This window comes from Scyliorhinus canicula, chromosome 2 (assembly GCF_902713615.1).
Source record: "Scyliorhinus canicula chromosome 2, sScyCan1.1, whole genome shotgun sequence".
NCBI classification, from domain to species: Eukaryota; Metazoa; Chordata; class Chondrichthyes; order Carcharhiniformes; family Scyliorhinidae; genus Scyliorhinus; species Scyliorhinus canicula.
This window is the reverse complement of record NC_052147.1, coordinates 17,191,945-17,214,656: the sequence shown is the minus strand read 5'-3', so window position 1 is coordinate 17,214,656 and position 22,712 is coordinate 17,191,945. Positions and strand designations below refer to the sequence as shown.

General features: G+C 48.1%; 1 protein-coding gene across 1 annotated transcript in view; it reads left to right on the top strand.

Annotated features, from left to right (window-relative positions):
* The window catches only part of LOC119951242 (latent-transforming growth factor beta-binding protein 2-like), a 677,784-nt gene that overhangs the window by 477,131 nt on the left and 177,941 nt on the right, over window positions 1–22,712 (top strand). Inside the window, exon 19 of the mRNA XM_038774298.1 lies at window positions 22,200–22,319. Coding sequence (XP_038630226.1) covers window positions 22,200–22,319 — 120 coding nt within the window. The remainder of the gene's footprint in view (window positions 1–22,199; window positions 22,320–22,712) is intronic.

Below are 22,712 nucleotides of genomic sequence, written 5' to 3'. Positions count from 1 at the left end.
AGTGGCACATCATTCGCTGGTGGCGTTATTTTCTCTTCCCACTGCTTGTCAATGCAATTTCCCATTGAGGCCACTCCATGCCGCCGGGAAACCCAGGGGTGGGGGTACGCTGACAGTGGGAAAAGAGAATCCCAGTGGCCACAGAATGAGGTTTGCAGACAGATTGTCCACTCAGGATGATTTGAAGTTCACAGCCATTGCAAACAATACAGTTGGATGGTGGTTATACACGCTGATATATGAGGAACTGGTTTATAGACGGCTCTCTTTGTTACTTTTCAAGCTCAGAGACAGTAAGTCTAGGAGTCCAGAGAGGTTGGGCGGTTTCTCCGTTGGCTGACGTCAGAATCAGGAAACGTGATTGGGCAGAGAATTGGTGTTGATGCCGGAATTGTGGCGTGCACCGGTTTCACGGCAAATCGTGATTCTCGGGTGCCTCGACAGCGGTGTCAATATTTTCCACTCCGCACATACAATAACTGCTGTTGGCAAATCATTAGCAGGCCTGACCCGGTATTCTTCGGGGCCTCTGCGATGCCATGGCTGATGAGGGAGTAAGCAGAAGTAGGACGTGGACAGACATGACCATGGGTTGCCGCACTGGACAATGGCCAGGCAGACTGGGATTAGGGGGGGGTGGGGTTTGACCGGGGGATGGGCGTGTGGCCGGGGTGACCCCCCATGGGACTGGGGCAGTGTTCAGGAACAGACCACCTTTGCCTTGCCATGTAAGGAAGCCATCTTGCTATGCACTCCACTGACCACCCACCTTGGTCCCTGGTTCTGCATACCACACCCCCCAATCAGCCTTCCCCTGCCAGCGGGGCATCATGCGGCCCGCTCAGGGGCAACGGCCACAGTAGACTCTACAGGAGGCGCCAGACAGGGGCTGTGAAGTGTACCACTGGCATGGGCAGCGCTAGCCGACGGTACCCAATGCAGCAGGGATGGGCACCAAGGCCAGATGCCGTCATGGTGCCAGGCATCAACAGGGCCAGGGGTGCGGGGAAGGGGGGGGGGTGGGGTAGCATGCGGGGGGGGGGGGGGGGCAGACTCCGTAGTGGTAACGGGGCCACCATGTAGCCCATTGGACATGGTTGGGCATAGGGTGTGCACCATGCTACATGTCGGCCTTTCACGCCCTGCAGACAATAGATATTGGAATTCAAACAGCAAAGGTGACCTTGCCGCTAGTCGCCGCAGCCCTGGAGCTGTACTAGCTGGAGATGCTCAAGGAGGAGTAACCTGCAGCAGTGGAGGGTGCCACAGAGGAACAAGAGGCACCCGCTGAGGATGGAGAGCCGGCCGCCCAACAGGTCGAGGAGGAGGAGGAGGTGCAAAGGTGGCACCACATGAGGCCTCGCGAGTATTGGCAATGTCTGTCATTTGAGGACCTGGTGGACAGGCATGCTGTCGAAGACTCCGGCTGAGCAGGGGGACAGTGCAATGTATCTGCCATATCATAATGCACATGGCACCTTGGGGGAATGGGGGAGGACACCCAATCCCGGTGGGCGTCAAGGTGACAGTCGCCCTGAACTTTAACGCCAAAGGCTCCTTCCAGGTGCCAAGTGGGGATCTGTCTGGATCTCACAGACCTCGGTTCTCAGGTGCATCCGCACCATCACAGAGGTCCTATGTGCCAAGTCGGCACACTACATCCAATTCAATGTGGACCGAGCCCACCAGGATGCCCAGGCAGCAGGGTTCTCTGCCCTCGCCGAGAAGTCTCGGTTCTAGGGTGTGATCGAAGAGATGCATGTCACCCTACGAGCACCTGCAAATGACAGGTCACTCTACACAAACCAAAAGGGGTTCCACTCTATGAATGTGAAGCTGGTGTGTGACTGTCAAATGCACAACATGCACGTCTGTACCCCAATACCCAGGCAGTGTGCACAAAGCTTTCATCCTGGCACATTGGACGATTCCCGGCCCCTTTGAGGTACACCCACAGCTGGGGGTTTGGCTCCTGGGTGACAGAGATCATCCACTGCAGTTATAGCTGATGACACCTATACAGAGGCCACAGATCAACGCAGAGACCCGCTACAACAACGTCCATGCAGCGACCAGAAGCGTGATCGAGCGGTGCTTTGGCCTCCTGAAGATGCAGTTCAAAAGCCTGGACCACTCGGGAGGGGTCCTCCACTATGGTGCTGGGAGGGTCGCCTGCATCGTGTCAGCCTGCTGCGTTCCCCACAACATTGTGCAGCAGAGGGGCAATGTACTGGAGAAGGAGGATGAACGAAGGTCTTGTCTTTTTAAAAAAATATTTTTATTCTTTTTCACATTTTCTCCCAAATTTACACCCAACAATAATCAGTAACAAATGTAATGTCAACCCCATTTCAATAACAACAATTCCATCCTTCCACCAAACCCCAAACATTAGCCCGCATGCCAACATAAACAAATGACAAAAAGGAATCAGGAATCACCCATAGTCACTATTAACACATACTGTCCCTCTCCCCCCCCCCCCCCCCCCCAGCTTTTCCAGCCCCCCCCCTAAGGTTCGATGTAATCCAATTCTCAAAAGTGCATAATGAATAAAGCCCATGAATTGTAGAACCCCTCCATCCTTCCCCTCAGTTCGAACTTGACATTTTCAAGCGTCAAGAATTCCAGCAGGTTCCCCCGTCACGCCAGGGCACAGGGTGGAGAGGTTGATCTCCACCCTAACAGAAACCGCCTTCGGATGATCAACGAGCCAAAGGCTACAACATCTGCCTCCGCGCCCATTTCCGGCCCCGGCTTGTCAAACACCCCGCATATGTCCTCCCGAGGGCCCGGGTCCAGTTTCACTTGCACCACTTTAGAGTTCATCCTTCCAGTAATCCTCCAACTTTGGACAGGACCAAAACCAAAATATATGAACGTGGTTTGCGTCCCCCCCCCCCCACTGCCCCCCGGCAACGTTCACACACATCATCACATCATGTGGTGTTGGCCTGGGTGGCATGCATGGTCAGCACTACCACCTGCTCCTGCATGTGGCTGAACCCCTCCACCTGCACCTGCAGGTGCTGGATACTCGCCCACATCCTCTCATGTAGTCCCTGGCTCTACGACTGAATCACCACAATCGATGGGACTGTCCATTCCAGAAGTACGAAAACTGTCTGGATGGCAGCTAGTCCCTAGGGCTGGCCCGTCCTATGACCATCCACCCCCTCAGGAGTTCTTACCTCCACCTGCTGTACCAGAGCATGTGTGTGGTGCGCACCAGAGAGTACTCCAGGAACTTCTTCACTAAAGTACCCAGATGAGGAGACTTTGTCTCTGGGATGGTGGAGAGTGTTGGAGACAGCTGTGATGGGAAGTCCGTGTCAACCTCGGACTCGGGCTCCGGGGTGTCCTGGATCTGTCGCTCACGTCCATATCGCTGTCTTTGTCGCTGGTTGACACCTGGGGTCCTGGCTGTGACTGGGGACACCAGAAGGGCCCACCCATCACCAGCAGGTCCTGCAAGACACGAGATGCATGATTAGACTGACGGCCGGGGTGGTGGGGGTGTGTTTGGGGGATAGAGTAGGGATGTTGGGGATGTGTTTGGAAAAGGGGATGTTGGGACGGGGAAGTAGAGGTAGTGGTGGTGGAGCGGGGTGTGGGGGTGAGGGTGTTATTCGGGATGGGTTGACACACATGCCACAGGGAACGTCAACTCAGCGAGGCCTCACTTCCTCGCCCGACGCCGACCTCCACCCCGGCTTTTTCCCCTTCCTCAGGACCACCGACCACATCCAGGGTGCTCTGCACTGCGGTGGTGAAGGGCCGCAGGTCCGGCGGTCCAACACCAGTCTTCTCCCGGTGGTCCCCCACCAGTCTTCTCCCGGTGGTTATGGGTGGCCTTCTCCTGGGCAGTTGGTGGTGGTGGAGGGGGGGGGGGGGGGGGGGGGGGGGGACATAAAACACACTGTTCGACAGTCTGATATGTGCAGTCCAGGGAGTGTGTAGCTGGTGGCTTCAGTAGCCAGGGCACTTGGCCATGGTAGCCGGTATGGGTGCTGGCATGTGGTGCAGGTGGGGGTTCGCCTGCCCTACGGGTGGGGGGTGAGTTAGGGTTACGTGTGTGTGTGGGACGGGGGTTGGTGCCAGAGGCACAGTGCTGCCTACTCACCCTGGCCGCCCTGAGGAGGTTGTGCGGTTACTTACAGCACTGCTGATGGATTGTACTTTGTTTATTGTCACGTGTACCAAGGTACAGTGAAAAGTATTTTTCTGCGAGCAGCTCAGAGATCATTAAGTACATGAAAAGAAAAGGAAATAAAAGAAAATACATAATAGGGCAACACAAGGTACACAATGTAACTACGTTACACCGGAATCAGGTGAAGCATACAGGGGTGTAGTGTTAATGAGGTCGGTCCATAAGAGAGTCGTTTAGGAGTCTGGTAACAGTGGGGAAGAAGATGTTTTTGAGTTTGTTCGTGCGTGTTCTCAGAGTTCTGTATCTCCTGCCCAATGGAAGATGTTGGAAGAGTGAGTAAGCCGGGTGGGAGGGGTCTTTGATTATGCTGCCCGCTTTCCCCAGGCAGCGGGAGGGGTAGATGGAGTCAATGGATGGGAGGCAGGTTCGTGTGATGGACTGGGCTGTGTTCACGACTCTCTGAAGTTTCTTGCGGTCTTGGGCTGAGCAGTTCCCATCTCGGGCTGTGATGCAGCCAGATAGGATGCTTTCTATGGTGCATCTGTAAAAGTTGGTAAGAGTTAATGCGGACATGCCGAAGTTCCTTAGGTTCCTGAGGAAGTATAGGTGCTGTTGTGCTTTCTTGGTGGTAGCGTCAACATGGGTGGACCAGGACAGATATTTGGAGATGTGTACCCCTAAGAATTTGAAACTGCTAACCATCTCCACCTCGGCCCCGTTGATGCTGACAAGGCTGTGAACAGTACTTTGCTTTCTGAAGTCCATGACCAGCTGGCATTGAGGAATAGATTGTTGTCGATGCACACTCCACTGGGTTCTCAATCTCCCTCCTGTATTCTGACTCGTCGTTATTCGAGATCTGGCCCACTATGGTCGTATTGTCAGCAAACTTGTAGATGGAGTTGGAACCACATTTTGCCCCGCAGCAGTGTGTGTACAGGGAGTATAGTAGGGGGCTAAGTACGCAGCCTTACTGGGCCCCGGTATTGAGTACTATTGTGGAGGAGGTGTTGTTGTTTATTCTTACTGATTGTAGTATGTGGGTTCGAAAGTCGAGAATCCAGTTGCAGAGTGAGGAGCCAAGTCCTAGGTTTTGGAGCTTTGATATGAGCTTGGCTGGGATTATGGTGTTGAAGGCGGAGCTGTAGTCAATAAATAGGAGTCTGATGTCAGAGTCCTTGTTGTCGAGATGCTCTAGATGCTGTTGGGGAGGGTTTAAACTAATGTGGCAGGGGGATGGGATCCGATGCAGGAAGTCGGAGGGAAGTAAAATGGGGTCAGAAACAAAAAGCAGTAAGGGGGAAAGGCAGAGAAGCCATAGTCAAAAATCAAAAAGGGCCACAGTACAGGGTACAGTGACTGAGGAGAGTGTGAAAGGGGAGGTGGTCAATGCAGGATTGAAGATGTACCAAAATGCGTGCAGTATACGGAACAAGGTAAATTGCGCACATTGCGCACATTGAAATTGGCTAGTCCGATGTTGTGGGCATCACAGAGATGTGGCTGCAAGCGGATCAGGTCTGGGATCTAAATATCCAAGGATATATGTCCTATTGAAAGGACAGGCAGATGGGCAAAGGGGGCGGGGTTGCTTTGTTAGTAAGGAATGAAGTTAAATCGATAGCAAGGAGCCATATAGGATCAGAAGGCATAGAATCTCTGGGGTAGAGTTGAGGAATCGCAAAGGTAAAAAGACCCTGATGGGAGTTACGGGCACCCTTGCAGTAGTGAGGATGTGGGGCAGAAATAAATCAGGAGATAGAAAAGGCATGTAAAAAAAGTAATATTACAATAATCATGGGAGACTTCAATATGCCGGTGGACTGGGAAAATCAAGTTGGTAGGAATTTGTGGAATAGAACATAGAACATAGAACAGTACAGCACAGAACAGGCCCTTCGGCCCTCAATGTTGTGCCGAGCAATGATCACCCTACTCAAACCCACGTATCCACCCTATACCCGTAACCCAACAATTCCCCCTTAACCTTACTTTTATTAGGACACTACGGGCAATTTAGCATGGCCAATCCACCTAACCCGCACATCTTTGGACTGTGGGAGGAAACCGGAGCACCCGGAGGAAACCCACGCACACAGGGGGAGGACGTGCAGACTCCACACAGACAGTGACCCAGCCGGGAATCGAACCTGGGACCCTGGAGCTGTGAAGCATTTATGCTAACCACCATGCTACCCTGCTGCCCGAAGTTGAAGAGATGTTTTTTTGGAGCAGCTTGGAACAGGCGATTCTGAATTTGGTGATGTGTAATGAGGCAGACTTGATTAGGGAACTTGAGGTGATGGAATCCTTAGGGAGCAGTGACCACAATATGATAGAATTTACCCTCCAGTTTGAGAGCAACTTCAATCAGATGTAACGGTATTACAATTAAATAAGGGTGTAATTAACAAAGACATGAGGGAGGAGCTGGCCTGAGTGATTGGAAAAGGAGCCTAGCAGGGAAGACAGTGGAACAGCAATGGCAGGATGGTTTGGGGGTTATTAGGGAGGCACAACAGAAATTCATTCCAAGCTGGAGGAAACATGCTAAGGGGAGGACAAGGCATCCATGGCTGACAAGGGATGTCAAGGACAGCATAAAAGCTAAAGAAAATGCATACAAAGTGGTGAGGATTAGTGGGAAGCCAGAGGATTGGGAAGCCTTTAAAAGTGAGCAGAGGACAACTAAAAAAGCAATAAGGGGGGAGAAGGTGAAGTATGAGTGCAAGCTAGCTAGTAATATAAAGGAAGATAGGAAGAGTTTTTCTTTCAATATATAAAAGGTAAGAGAGAGGCAAAAATAGACATTGGACCACTGGAAAATGTGGCTGGAGATGTAATAAGAGGAAACAAAACAATGGCAGAAGAACGGAACAGTTACTTTGCATCAGTCTTCATGGTGGAAGACACCAGTGGGATGCCAGAGCTCTAGGAGAACCAGGGGCCAGAGGTGAGTGCAGTGACCATTACTTAGGAGAAGGTTCAGGGGAAACTGAAAGGTCTGAAGGTGTGTAAGTTACCTGGACCGGATGGACTACACCCCAGGGTCCTAAAAGTGATAGCTGAGGAAATTGTGGAGGCATTGGTGATGATCTTTCAGGAATCACTGGAGGCAGGAAGGGTCCCAGAGGACTGGAAAGTGGCTAATGTAACACCACAGTTGAAGAAGGGAGGGAGGGAGAATATGGGAAATTATAGGCCGGTTAGCCTGACTTAGGTCATTGGTGAGATTTGAGAGTCTGTTAGTAAAGATGAGATCGCAAAGTATGTGGAAGTGCATGGTAAAATAGGACTGAGTCAGCACAGCTTTGTCAAAGGGAGATCGTGTCTGACAAATCTGTTAGAGTGCTTTGAGGAGGTATCAAGGAAGTTAGACAAAGGAGAACCATTGGACGTGATTTATTTTGATTTCCAGAAGGCCTTTGACAAGGTGCCGCATAGGAGACTGTGTGAGGTTATGCACTTTGGAAGGAGGAATTTAGGCAGTGACTATTTTCTAAACGGGGAAATGCTTAGGAAATCAGAACCACAAAGGGACTTGGGAGTTGTTGTTCACGATTCTCTTAAGGTTAACATGCAGGTTCAGTCGGCAGTTAAGAAGGCAAATGCAATGTTAGCATTCATGTTAAGAGGGCTAGAATACAAGACCAGAGAGGTACTTCTGAGGCTGTATAAGGCTTTGGTCAGACCCCATTTGGAGTATTGTGAGCAGTTTCGGGCCCCGTATCTAAGGAAGGATCTGCTGGCCTTGGAAAGGGTCCAGAGGAGGTTCACAAGAATGATCCCTGGAATGAAGAACTTATTGTATGAGGAACGTTGAGGACTCTGGGTCTGGGGGATCTTATTGAAACTTACAGTATACTGTGAGGCCTGGATACAGTGGACGTGGAGTGGATGTTTCCACTTGTCGGAGAAACTAGAACCAGAGGAAACCATCTCAGACTAAAGGGAGGATCCTTTAAAACAGAGATGAGGAGGAATTTCTTCAGCCAGAGAGTGGTGAATCTGTGCAACTCTTTGCCGCAGAAGGCTGTGGAGGCCAAATCTCTTTAAGACAGAGATAGATAGGTTCTTGATAAATAATACAATCAAGGGTTATGGGGAGAAGGCAGGAGAATGGGGATGAGAAAATATCAGCCATGATTGAATGGCAGAGCAGACTTGATGGGCCGAGTGGCCTAATTCTGCTCCTATGTCTTATGGTCTAATGAGTGTAGGGCCAGGGATATGGCGCCTGCTATGGACCGGTTGCGGTTGTATGCGAATTGCAGTGGATCAAGGCGTTCTGGGAGTATAGCTGTGATGCGCTTCATGACCAACCTCTCGAAGCACTTCATTACAACTGAAGTCAGGGCCACCGGACAGTAGTCATTGAGGCACGTTGCCTGGTTTTTCTGTGGCACAGGTATGATGGTGTTCTTCTTGAAGCAGGTGGGGACCTCGGAGCAGAGTAGGGACAGGTTAAAGATGTCCGCGAACAATCTGCCAGCTGGTCCGCGCAGCTGGTCCGCCAGCTGGCTGGTTCAGACAATGTTGCTGACTGTGCTGACCGCCTCTGCACCCAGGCACGGCGAAAGGCAACGACTGGCAGCCTCCTTCCCGGGCTAGGGTACAGGTTATGTTTATTTTCTCTTGAAAATTGAAGGATAATTGATAATTGAAGGATAATCCACCTAACCTGCACATCTTTGGACTGTGGGAAGAAACCGAAGCGCCCGGAGGAAACCCACGCAGATACAAGGAGAACGTGTAGACTCCGCACAGACAGTAACCCAAGCCGGGAATCGAACCTGGGACCCTGTAGCTCTGAAGCAACTGTGCTAAACACTGTGCAACCGTGCTGCCCCATAAAAAGGTGAAAAAGGCTTATGGGACATTTGCCTTTATCAATCGTGGCCTAGATTACAAAAGCAAGGAAGTCATGTTGGAGTTATATGGAACATTGGTGAGGCCACAGCTGGAGTACTGTGTGCAGTTCTGGTCGTCATATTATAGGAAGGAAGTGATTGCACTGGAGGGGGTGCAGAGGTAATTTATCAAAATGTTGACTGGGATGGAACATTTAAATTATGATGAGAAGTTGGATAGGCTTGGATTGTTTTCTCTGGAGCAGTGAAGAACGAAGGGTGACCTGATCGAGGGGTACAATGTTATGAGGGTCATGGTCAGAGTGGATAAGGAACAGCTGTTCTCTTTAGTTGGAGGGTTAGTTACGAGGGGACATAAATTCAAGGTCAGGTGCAGGAAGTTCAGGGGGAATTTGAGGAAAGACATTTTTATCCAGAGGGTGGTGATGGTCTGGAACGCACTTCCTGGGAGGGTGATAGAGGCGGGTTGCCTCACATCCTTTAAAAAGCACCTGGATGTGTACTTGGCACATCATAACATTCAAGACTATGGGCCAAGTGCTGGCAAGTGGAATTAGGTCGGCAGGTCAGATGTCTTTCATGCGTGGGTGCAGACTCGGTCGGCCAAAGGGCCGCTTCTGCACTGCATTACTCTGGATTCATTGGGGCATTCCCCCACCCCTCACCACCCCACAGACCGGGGAATTACCCCCCCCCCCCCCCACCACCACTCAGCCCTCCAGACATCAGGTATTTCCCCACCCCACCTTACAGGCAGCGGGGCACTCCCCCACCCCATCTCATAGGCATCGGGGAACTCCTCTCATTCACCCCACCTCATAGGCATCGGGGAATTCCACCCACCCCACAGGTATCAGGGCACTCCCCCCCCCGCCCCCCCAACACCACCTCACAGAATAGGGGGACTCCCCCATCCACTCCACATCACAGGCATCAGGGAATTCCACTCACCCAACCGGCCTTCTCCTTGCTGATCGCTCGCAGGCGAGTCCCATTGAGGTGGAGGTCTGTCGCTCCACTCTGTGCCTCAGGGTGGCTGGGGGATCTAATGGAGTTTTTGTATCCGGAAAAGATGAAATTTTTTCTGAGGGGGACGAGTGAGGGGCTTCATAAGAGATGGGGTTTGTTTGTGCTACATTTCAAGGAGCTGGTTACAATCAGCTGTTATAGGAGGTTTGATTGAGTTAATGGGGAGGCGGGTTTAGGGGGTTTGTGTTGTTTCTCTTTGCTGTATTGTGAGTTTTGAATTGTTAAAATATCAAAAACTTTAATAAAAATATTTTTGATAAAAGAAATTCAGTTCAGCATAGAAGAACGATGAAAAACGACAATAACAAGTTTGAAAAATTATTTCATGGGATGCGGGCATCGCTAGATAGGTCAGCATTTATTGCCCATCCTTAACTGCCCTTGTGAAGGTGAGCTGTCACCTTGAACTGCTGTAGTTCAGCTGCTGTGAGTACACTCACAGTTCTGTTAGGTAGGGAGTTCCAGGATTTTATCCCAGCAACAGTCAAGCAACAATAAATGAGCTGAGACAGGAGCAGAACATGGACAGATCAGTGGCAGAAGTACAGATTTAGTGGTGGGGCTGAAGAGAACGGCTTCAATCTTTCCGGTTTGATAGATAATTTTTAAAATGTAGATACATTTCAGTACTTTTCCCTTGTGGTAGAATAGGAATTTGGGGTCTTGTGGCACTGAGGTTGCATCCCTGCCTCTGAACCAGAACCACTCCAGGACTTCCAAGGAAGGTGCATTCATAATGTGGCCAAAAAGGTTAAGTATCAACTTGTAAATCCTTCCAACATACACCAATTTTGGGTAGCAAGAGCGTGAGAGATTCCTGGTTAGCATGTGATGGAAAGAAATTGGAGCCTCAACCATCACTCTCCATAGCTCCAAGCTTCAACAAAGTGTGTGCTGCAAGAGCAATTCTTGAGGGGCTGCTTAGCTCAGTTGGCTGGAGAGCTAGTATGGATCAGATTGATGCCAACAGCACAGGGTACAAACCCATTCCAGCTGGGGCATCCACATTCCCCTACCCCATGGTGGAAATTGGGTTGTACCAGCCTTCGGGGAGAAAACAAATGAAGAATTGAAATTAACTTCATTTGGTTTAGAATGGCATATTTTACAGTGACAGAGATTTACGTTCTAACACACATAAGATTATGTAACTATAATTTCTGTAATTATGAGACTTCATGTTGAGCAGACAGATGTTTGTATCCAAGATGTAGACTCTCTTTCAAGCTATGCCAGTACATTTAATTTTTAATACAAAGAAATTCAAAAGCAATTACATCATGTTTTAATGAAGGTAATGAGTTAGAAAATGATTGAAGTGAAAATTTATAGGAATGTGTTCATGGAAACACATGCAACAGCACTCAAAACAGAATGCTACAGTGGGAATAACCCCAATCGACCTTTAAGTGCTGAATAAGTGTCCAACCTGCAGTACATAAAAATCTAGTTTTCAATCACCAGGAATATTAATCTGCAAATTATGGTTTATTTTTGTACAAATACCCATATTTGTAATGAGAAAAACCTGGTATTCTACAAAGGGCAAGACGGCAATTCAATGAAAGCAATTGTAGCAATAAAGTAATTTTTTTAATACTTTCTTACGTCAGTTTCTTTCTTGGAAATACAAGGACACCTTCATCATGGGACCTTCCATTGAGGGGTAGTTTTCTAAGTTGGTCTTCTGGAGTGGAAAGTTTGCAACAGCAACTATGGATCAAAGAGTCAGCAACAGTTATTTTTGCCCATTGTTAAATGAGTGGCTCCACCTTTGAACCCTTTCACAATACTTATGTAGAGCATGATTCAATGAAAAAGTTTCTACGTTTGGTAACAAGCGGGAACTGCCGCGAGCTACCTGGCGCTCTGCTCGGCGAGGCCATCACAACAATCCAACGTTAATTGGTCCACTTAAGGAGGCACCATGGGCTTCACGCCACAAATCATGGCTCGCCAGCTGATTCACCGGGACTGCGCTCGCTAGCCCCCCACTAACAAGATAGAGCAGCACTTAAACTGCTCTTGCACAACCAACCTCACTCAGCACGCAGGCATGACGCCGAGACGACCGGCCCCATGATTCAGGGTTGCAGAGGCGGCAGGCTCTTAGAGGCGGTCAAGGCCAGAAAGGATGTCCTGTTCCCTGAGGGGCAGCCACAGGGCAGGAAGTGGCAGCGGCCGTCAGCGTAACCAGGAAGACTGGCACCCAGTACCATTGGGCAACGGTAGTAGTCAGGCATCTGGGGCACAATCTGGTGAGCACCACACAGTTGCTGATGCACATCAAGTGGAGGCAGGAACATCCAGGCGAGACAGCAGTTGGAGGTGTGCTGGATCCCAGGACCCAGCTGGGTCCCAGACAGATGCTGATGCAGAGAGAGGGTGGGGCTGTGATATTCAAAGGGGGATGTCAGAGTACTATATAAACTCCAGCAGGTCCATGGCTGATTAGAGGAGCCCCAAAGGCTATGGGCGCAGGAGTTAAATCCGACAATGTGTGGTACTGAGGCCAACACTGCTAGGGTGGCGACCGAAGTGGAGAGCTTGATGCGTGACAGCAGCAGTATGTGTGGAGGTGTCCAAGGCGTGGCTCAGTCGGTGATGGCCATGGCTGAGGGCCTTGGCAGATTGTCCGACTTCCTGGGGGACATGACCCAGTACCAGGTGGACCATGATGTGGCGCTTCGGGACATGTCCCATCCCCAGATGGGAATAGTTGAGGCGCTGCAGAGCTTGTCCCAGTCACTAAGGAGCATCGTTGATGGCGTCAACACTATGGTACAAACATTGGGGAGCCGCCAGGACTGGGAGAGCCAGAGGATGCAGGGGCAGCCGGGGCTGAACCAGCTGCCCCTCCGTCGCAAGGTGAACCCCAGGGCCCTATGGGCACCGACCGAGAGGAGGGAGTGCTGGTTGCTGACCTGCACCCACCCTATGGAGTGGTGACGCTGCGTTTCACAGTCAGTACCTGGTACAGTGCGGCACAGCTGTGCATGTGCCGCCGGAAAGTGAGCAGGGGCCCAATGGCCCCAGAAGCCACCCATTGACGTTGAAGGCCATGGGACGAAGTAAGCAGCTGGCTGCCTCCACCTCTGATGTGTAACCTGGGGAAATCACCTAGACGCAAGGATCACTGAGAGGGCACGGTGGGGTGGGGGAAGGGGTGAGGCAGGGAAGGAGGGGTAGCTAGTGGGTAAGAGGGGTGTCTTGTTAAGCTCTTGACGTAGCATAAGCTGCTTCCTTGATGTGTACTCTGACAAAGGAAGGTTCAGACTTGGAGATAGCTTTAACACATTTATTTAAACTGTTAACAATTCTCCTATTTGGATTCGACTCTCCCGTTAATCCTTCTATAGCTACTCAGACTGACGAACCAGTCTGCTACAATCCAGGTGGTGGGTGTGATGTGTTGAATCAACCCTGTGTACACACTGAGTGTCTCCACTGGAAAGAGGAAGATCATGTGTGCTGTGTCCTTTTTATATGGGTTGGTGTAATGCCCTCCTGTGGTGGTGTCACCTCTGTGTGTATCGTGAATGCCATTGGTCGTGTCCTATCTTACTGACCTATTGGTTGAATGTCTGTGTGTCATGTCTCTGGTGCTCCCTCTAGTGTCTAGCTAGTCTACGTGTACTTACATTAACCCCTTTGTGTATCTACAGTGATGCATATCACCACAGGGGGCTGAGGAGGGGGGATGGTGAGGGGGTGGTGGGGTAAGTGGGGCTGCACCGTCAGGAGAGTGGGGCTATAGGGGGAGGTGTGCAATGACGCACTAGGCCACGTTTTACGTGAAACGAGTGATGATGAGGACATCCCAGGCCCTCCAGGCTTTCCAGACCCTTAGCCCTGGTGCCTGTCCTCCAGCTTATGGTTAATCCTCCAGTTCTTCCTTTGGATCATCCTCGAGCCCCTCCTCAGAGGTGGCCATATGTTCGTCCACCTCCAACATGTTGCCTCTTGCTGTGCCAGGTAGTGGAGGACACAGCAGACCACAAAGTGGACCACCCTCCAAGGGGTGTACTGCAGGGCACTACTGGAGCCCAAAGGCATCGGAACCACATTTGCACCACTCAATGACAGACCATGTGGCCGCAAGGGCCTCGTTGTATCGGGTCTCCGCATTGGTCACTGGCCTCCGTATTGGCGTCATTTGCCAGGTCATCAGAGGGTATCCCTTATCCCCTGAGAGCCAACCGGCCATCCTGGGATGATCCTCCAAGAGGCTGGGGATGTTTGACTGCCCGAGGATGTAAGTGTCGTGCACACTCCTGGGAAGTGTGCACCCACACACGTGCATGATCTTAAGGTGGTGGCTGCACACGAGCAGGATGTCCAAGGAGTGGAACCCCTTCCTGTTGACTTGGGGCAGCCCCAGATGGCCTGGTGAGTGTAAAGCGACATGCGTGCCATTTATTAGCCCCTGAACCTGGGGCATCCTGGCGATAGCGGAGAATCCTGCTGCCTGGGTGTCTTGTTGGGTCTGGTCCATGTCAAAGTTCATATAGTCCTCTGTCCAAGAAAACAGGGTATTCGAGACCTGTCGGATGCGCCTGTGGGCTGTAGCTTGCGAGATGCCGCACATGTCCCCGCTCGAACCCTGGAATGGCCCTGAGGCGTAGAGGTTCAGGCTGCAGTGGCCTTGATGCCCACCAAGAACAGGTGCCCTCCTCCTCCACTTGATTCTCACGTTAAGAAATGCAAAGGAAAGTAGCAGTATCCCTCAAAAGTTATTCAAAAGCAACATTGATCTTCAGAGTTATGGGGTTGAATTTCCTTGGGGGTTTTCCTGTTTGTCAGCTGATTTCCCAGGTTTCTTCAGTGCTTCTGCCAAATTTATGGTCGACAAGCAGATGATACTGTGGAAATTTATTCTCTGCTCCTTTCAATATTTCTTCCATTTAATGAATGGTGATTTTCAGTAAATATAACTTAAATTATATTGCTTTTACTTATGCGCTTGTGAATCTTTTGTAAAATAAATAATTTTAACACTAAAATGAGATATTATACTCAACACTTTAGGATATATTAGAAGCATACATCAGATTCAGGCAAGATTTCCTGCTTCATTATCCAAGACATTTTTAAAATTATATATTCTGATGAAAGGCCATTGATCTGAAATGCTGAATTTTTCCTGCCCTCTGGGACGGGCTAGGGTGGCCTCAACTGGTGGCAAAAGGAGTCAGGAGGGGAGCCCAAAGCGTCAGTGCCAGAACATATTCTCATGGGCAGAAACCTCAGTGGTGTGGCAGCCCATTAATTAGATGTTGGCAGCCAAACAGAACAATGAAGTGGCCAATGAATCACCATTTTCTGGTGTCAGGAGGGGCCGCTGTAGCGTAGGGAGACCATTGGGTAAAAGCTTTGTGATACACAAAGCAGGTGGTATTGGCCGTTCCCGCAGTTATTCTGCTGCTGATGGAGAGTACAGGAGCTTGCCTGCCAGGCCTCTACAAGGTACATCAAAAAGTTACATTGCCTTCAAGGGCGCCTCTTTTTCCTGCAGCCTCAGCAAAGACAACCCCATTTGGTGGCAATGCTGCTCTGTGAGCCCCTGACTGGCCCAGACACTCTGGGAGGCAATGATAAGCTCCAGGATATTGAAGGGTTTATTCTTGCTCTTATTGGAGAATGTAATTTCTCATACTTGTGTGGCATGAATGTTTTATGCCATTTATGAACTTGAGCCAAAATGCTATCCAGATCTTGCTGTATGCGGACATAGACTGCCTCATTATCAAAGGAATTGCATATGGAACAAGCTGTGCAATTATCAGTAAAAAACCCCACTTCTAATGTTATGATGGAGGAAAGGTCATTAATATAGCAGATGACGGTGCTTGGACCTCAACTGCTACCCTGAGGAACTTCTGCAATGATACGTTGGAGCTTAGATGATTGGCCTTCAACAACCACAATCATCTTCCTTTGTGCTAGGTATGACACCAGCCAGTAGACAGCCTTCCTTTGATTCTAAAGAGAAATTGCAGTAAAATCTCAGCAGGTCTGGCAGCATCTGTAGGGAGAGAAAAGAACTAACGTTTCGAGTCCGATGACTCTTTGTCAAAACTTCATCGAACCGCTGCAGTCCATGTGACGTAGGTACACCCACAGTGTTGTTAGGGAGTGAATTTCAAGGTTTTGACAATGAAGGAAGTGAATGAATGCAGTATAACAGCACGATTCCTTCCAATACTTTGCTGATAACTGAGAATAGCTGATGGAGTAATAATTGATTGGATTGGGTTTTTCCCACTTCCTGTTGATAGGCCATATCTAAGCCGTTTTCTACTTTTTTTGGGTGGATCCCATGTACTGAAGCAGTTTGCTAGAGGCACAGCCCGCTCTGAACACGGTTTTCAGTACTACAGGCAGAATGTTTTCAGGCCCCATAGCCTTTGCTGTATCAAATAAAAGAAAAATACCGTGGATGCTGGAAATCTGAAATAAAAACAGAAAATGTTGGATAAACTCAGCATCTGTGAAGAGACAAACACGGTTGACATTTCAAGTCCTTCAAGACTCTTCTACAATATAGTGTACTCAACTGTTTCTGGGTTTAACGTGGAGTGAAGAGAGTTTGCAAAAAGTCTGATATCTGTAAGCATGAGGACCTCGGATGGTGGCCGTGATGGATCATCCACTTGGTATTTCTGGATAAAGTGATTGCAAATGTTTCAGCTTTGTCTTGTGCAGTCTGGTGCAGAGCTCTGCCATCATTGAAGATGAGGATGTCAATGGAGATTCCTATTCTCGCTTTTGTTTGGATTTGGATTTGTTTATTGTCATATATACCGAGGTACAGTGAAAAGTATTTTTCTGTGAGCAGCTCAAACAGATCATAGAACATAGAACATAGAACAGTACAGCACAGAACAGGCCCTTCGGCCCTTAATGTTGTGCCGAGCCATGATCACCCTACTCAAACCCACGTATCCACCCTATACCCGTAACCCAACAACCCCCCCCCTTAACCTTACTTTTATTAGGACACTACGGGCAATTTAGCATGGCCAATCCACCTAACCCGCACATCTTTGGACTGTGGGAGGAAACCGGAGCACCCGGAGGAAACCCACGCACACAGGGGGAGGACGTGCAGACTCCACACAGACAGTGACCCAGCCGGGAATCGAACCTGGGACCCTGGAGCTGTGAAGCATTTATGCTAACCACCATGCTACCCTGCTGCCCCAGATCATTTAGTATATGAAAAGAAAATACATAATAGAGAACACAAGGTACACAATGTAAACACAGAGACACAGGCACCGGGTAAAGCATACAGGAGTGTAGTATTAACCAGGTCAGTCTACAAGAGGGTTGTTTAGGAGTCTGGTATCAGTGGGGAAGAAGCTGTTTTTGACACTGTTTATGCGTGTTCTCAGACATTTGTATCTCCTGCCCGGTGGAAGAAGTTGGAAGAGTGAGTTAAGCCGGGTGGCAGGGGTCTTTGAATATGTTGCCCACTTTCTATTATCTATGACTATTCACAGCTGGATATGACAGAACTGTTAAAGTTTTGATCTGATTCATTGTTGGGTGAAGCTAAGCAATCACATAAAGAAAGTAGAAAAACGCCTAGGTATGCCCCATCAGCAGAAAGCAGACATAACTGCCGGACTGGGCCTGCAGCAGATGGTGAAAAAAACAGCAAGAAGGAAAAACCTACGTAACCTTGTCCTCACCAATTTCCCTGTCACAGATGCATCTATCCATGATGCGATGAGTGATTACTGCATAATCCTTCTTGAAACAATGTTCTACCTTCACACTGAGGGCACCTTATATTCTCTTGTTTGGCACTACTACCTTGCTTGATTCAAAACAGATGTAGCAACTCAAATTGGGCATCTATGAGATACTGTGGGCAATGTACAGCAGCATAACTGTATTCAACCACAATCTGGATCCTCAGGCCCTTGCCCATCCCTCACACTGCCATTACTAACAAACCAGGGGACCAACCCTTGTTTACTGTGGAGTGCAAAAGAGTATGCCAGGAGCAGAACCAGGCATACCTAAAATCAGGTTCCAATCTGGTAAACTACAAAAGGACTATGTGCATTCTGTGGAAACAGCAGGCTATAGATTGGCAGCTATCTCTTTCAGGACTTGGGGAGGGGGGGGGGGGGGGGGGGGTGGGCATGGAGGTGGTGTCATAATGGTATTGTCACTGGACTAGTAAACCAGAAACCCAGGGTAATGCTCTGGGGACCAGGGTTTGAATCCCACCACTGCAGATTGTGAAATTTGAATTCAATAAAAATCTGAAATTAAAAGTCTAATGGTTTGTCAATTGTTGAAAAAAACCATGTGGTTCGCTGCTGTGCTTTAGGGAAGGAAATCTGCCATCTTTACTGGTCCCGCCTACATGTGACTCCAAACCCATAGCAATGTGGTTGACTGTTAACTGCCCCCTCAAGGGCAATTGGCGATGAACAATAAATACTGACCCAGCCGGCGAAGCCCACGTCTCATGAACGAATAAAAGAAAACTTGCCCAGTACAGCCATTAGTGGTGCTACTGAGTTAGTCTTGAAGATGGACATTGAATTTCTCCAATCTGTCTCCATGCTGTACTCTATGCCTCTTGCAAATGGTGTTCAACATGAAGAAGCACTGATTCATTAACTGAGGGTGGGTGGTAGGTGGTAATCAGTTCATGTTTGATGTAATGTCATGAGATTTCATGGTGTTTGAAGTCAAGGTTGAGGACTCCCGGGGCCACTCCCTCCCAACTGTAAACCGCTGTATACTCTATGCCAGTGTGTTAGGACAAACATAGAGATGATGATGGAGGAGTCCAGGACATTTGTTGAAATGTGTTATTCTTTGATTTAGGCTGTGGTTGAACACTCTTTGGGATGGTTCTCCCAATTTTGACACAAGTCCCAAGATGTTAATGAAGGGGATCTTGATGAGGTCAGCTGAGCACACTTTCCCTTGCTCTAATCAGTGTCCCTGTCAATGCTGAGTGGTCTATCTGGTTTTATTGTTTCTATACAAATTGAGTCATTTTAGAATCATACATAGCATAAAGACAAATGGTTATGGTTGATGGCGGATAATTGCACTATTCACAACTCCTCAGATGCCAAAACAGTTCATGACCAAATCATGGACAATATTCAGGATTGGACTGAGAAGTGGCAAGTAATAATAAGGCAACACAAGTGCCAGGCAATGGCCATCTCCAACAAGAGATTCTAACTATTTCCCTTTGATGCTCTATGGACAGTACAACAGCACTTATAACTTCCTCAGAAAACTAAGGAAATTCGTCATGTCCGCATTGACTCTTACCAATTTTTACAGTTGCACCATGGAAAACATTCTATCTGGCTGTATTACAGCTTGGCATGGCAACTGCTCGGCCTAAGACCGTAAGAAACTACAGGGAGTTGTGAACACAGCCCAATCCATCACACGAAACCACCTCCCATCCATTGATTCTGTCATGCCTTCCGCTGCCTTGGGAAAGCGGGCAGCATAATCAAAGACACCTCCCACCCAGGTTATTATCTCTTCCAACCTCTTCCATCAGCAGAAGGTACAGAAGTTTGAGAACACGCACTTAATAGATTCAAAACCGCTTCTTCCCCGCTGTTACTAGACTCTGAATGGTCCTCTTATACACTGAACTGATCTCTCTACGCATGTTCTCCACTGTTGTAGCACTATACTCCGTATGCTTCACCTGATATCCATGTCTATGTATTTACATTGTGCATTCATCATCTGTCCTATGTTATTCATGTATGGAACAATCTGCCTGGACTGTACGCAGATAATACTTTTCACTGTACCTCGGTACACATGACAAATCTAATAAATCTATATCACGTCTCAGTCTTCAAAATTCCAATGGGTACATGTCCAACCTTTCTTCAGAAAATAAGCCACTTATCCCAGAATGAGTAGAGTGCATATTCTCTGAACAACTTCCAATGCAATTATTTTTTTCACATAAAGAAACCAAAATTGTGCACAGTATTCCAGATGTAGTCTCAACAAGACCCTGTACAGCTGCAGTAAACTTGCCTACTTTTATCTTCCATTCCCCTTGCAATAAATTCCAACATTCCTTTTGCCTTCCTAATCATTTGCTATGCCTGCATATTAACTTTTTGTGATGCATGTACCAGGATCCCAGAATACTACAGAGCTCTGCAGTCTCTCTGCATTTAATTGGTATACTGCTTTCCATACTTCCTGCCAAAGTGAACATGTTCACGTTTTGCCACATAATTCTTCATCTGCCATTTTTTTTCCGTTCACTTAATCTGTTGATATCCATTTGCAGACTCTCTATCTCCTCTTGACAACTTACTTTCATCTACCTTGGTGTCATCAGCAAATTTAGCTCCCATGCTTTCAGTCCCTTCATCCAAATCATTAATTTGTGTGCTTTTACAGCCAAGCTGCGCCCGAAAGGAAGCACACCACAGCGCAATGTTGCTGATGGAAGCTGATAGACCCCGCTCCCAGGATCTACCCATCTTGCAACGCCTCACGAGATCTAATGTGACGTCGCGAGATTTTGCGATGTAAATCCCACCCACTTTGGGTGGGATCACTTTTTAGCAAATATGTATAATTTTTCTTTCAAATTTCCAATTAAGGGGCAATTTAGCGTGGCCAAACCACCTACCCTGCACATCTTTGGGTTGCTGGGGGTAAAACCCACACAGATATGGGGAGAACGTGCAAACTCCACACGGACAGTGACCCGGGGCCAGAATCAAACCCAGGTTCTAGGCACGTGAGGCAGCACTGCGCCACTGTGCCACTCTACAAATCTGCATGTTAAAGCGAGGCAGCTAGTCTACATGCAGATTCCCTAGGCGTGGGATCTATCCCCTCCGCCTTGGAGACTTCGGGTGAGCGCTGCTCAGTACTGGCATCCAGAAACAGGGACCAAACGGAATAGCACTTGTGGGGATCTCACTTGGTGCCAACCTGGCGGTGCCTAGGTGCCTAGGTGGTGCTGACAGCTACCAGGGCCACTGTCAGGGTGGCATTGTCAAGGCGCGAAGTTGGCATTTTTTTGCATGGCAGCGATTGGGCCAGGGGTGCCCTGCGTAGGTGTTGGGTGGGGGTGCAGGGGAGGGGCTGTGTGGACCCTCCTGTAGTGCATTGGGGCTGGAGGGTTCAGGGGTCACTTTGGGGCTCCAGAAATTGGAACGCCTTTTAAAAATGATGTCCCGATCGCACGCTACACTGAGGGGTTCCGGCGTTTGGAGCTCTTCAGTGCACAAAACGGAGCTATGTGCGGTCTTGGCCATGTATTCCCTGCTGAGGCCCCCTAACTAATGTGAGTGCCATTTTATAGCGTTGTGTTTCTTGGCGCTGCGAGCTAAACGTGCTCGCTATGGGACTTTGTTCCCATTTAGTTAAATCCTGCCCATAGTTTGTAAATGTTTTAGATCCCAGCACTGATCCTTGTGGCGCTCTGCTTGTTACAGCTTTCCAACTGGAAAAGGATCCATTTATCCTTACTGTCCAACTCCTCTTAGTTAACCAATCCTTTGTCCATGTTAGTATGTTACCCCAAAACCATGTAAACCTATCTTGTGTCATAAGCTTTGGTGTAGAACCTTATCAAATGACTTCTGAAAATCAATCTTTGCTGTAGCATCCTATTAAATTACTTCTGGAAATCTAAGTACACCACAGCTACAAATTCCCCTTCTTCCCCACCTGGCTTCTTACTTCCTCAATAAACCCGAATAAATTAGTTCAACTGCTTTCCCTCGCACAAATCAAATTATGATTATCTAAGTATCCTACTATAATCTCCTCAATAATGGATTCTAGCAAATTCCCCGTGACAGATGTTGGGCTAATTGGCCTGTAGTTTTCTGCTTTGTCTCCCTCCTTTATTGAATAAAAAATGTTGCCATTAGCTATTTTCCAATCCATTGGCATCCTTCCAGAATCTAAGGATTTTGGAACATTATAACCTTTTATTAAAAATACTTTATTTTGCATTATACATTATTTCATGTGACAAGTGAATGAAAAAGAAATTCTGATTTCAAAAATATGAATTATCATATTTTTAGATTATTGTAACCAACATAACTGTTCAAAATTAATCCATTGATTTTTTTTTCTGATTTCTTGCTTCACAGATATAAATGAGTGTGCGCAGGCTAATTTGTGCCGTAGAGGGCATTGCACAAACACCCCAGGTTCTTATCGCTGTGACTGTGAAGTAGGTTACATGATGACTAGATCAGGACAATGCAATGGTAAATAAAATCATTGTCTGCTGTCTAATAGTGCATTGTATCCTCGCCATTGTGGAGAATTCAATAATGACTGAGATTAATTTCTGGTAAGGTTAGTTAAAACGCAATGTAATATACTACACTATTCTTCACTGCTCATCCACATTTTCTTGTCACTTTCTTATGGTGAATAGAGTTGGAACTGTTTGAAACATTGCCTTCCTATCATTGTCATGACCATAGATATATATAAACTCAGATCAATTGAATAGAAATGCAATTCAGTTTTACAGACACTTATGGAAAAATAGAACATTTCATTACGATGCAGTGCTTTATCAATTAAGGAGCTGAAAACAGTCAAATCTGACAGAGAACAGTGAGTTTGACTAAGAGCAGCAGTTAGAAAAATTT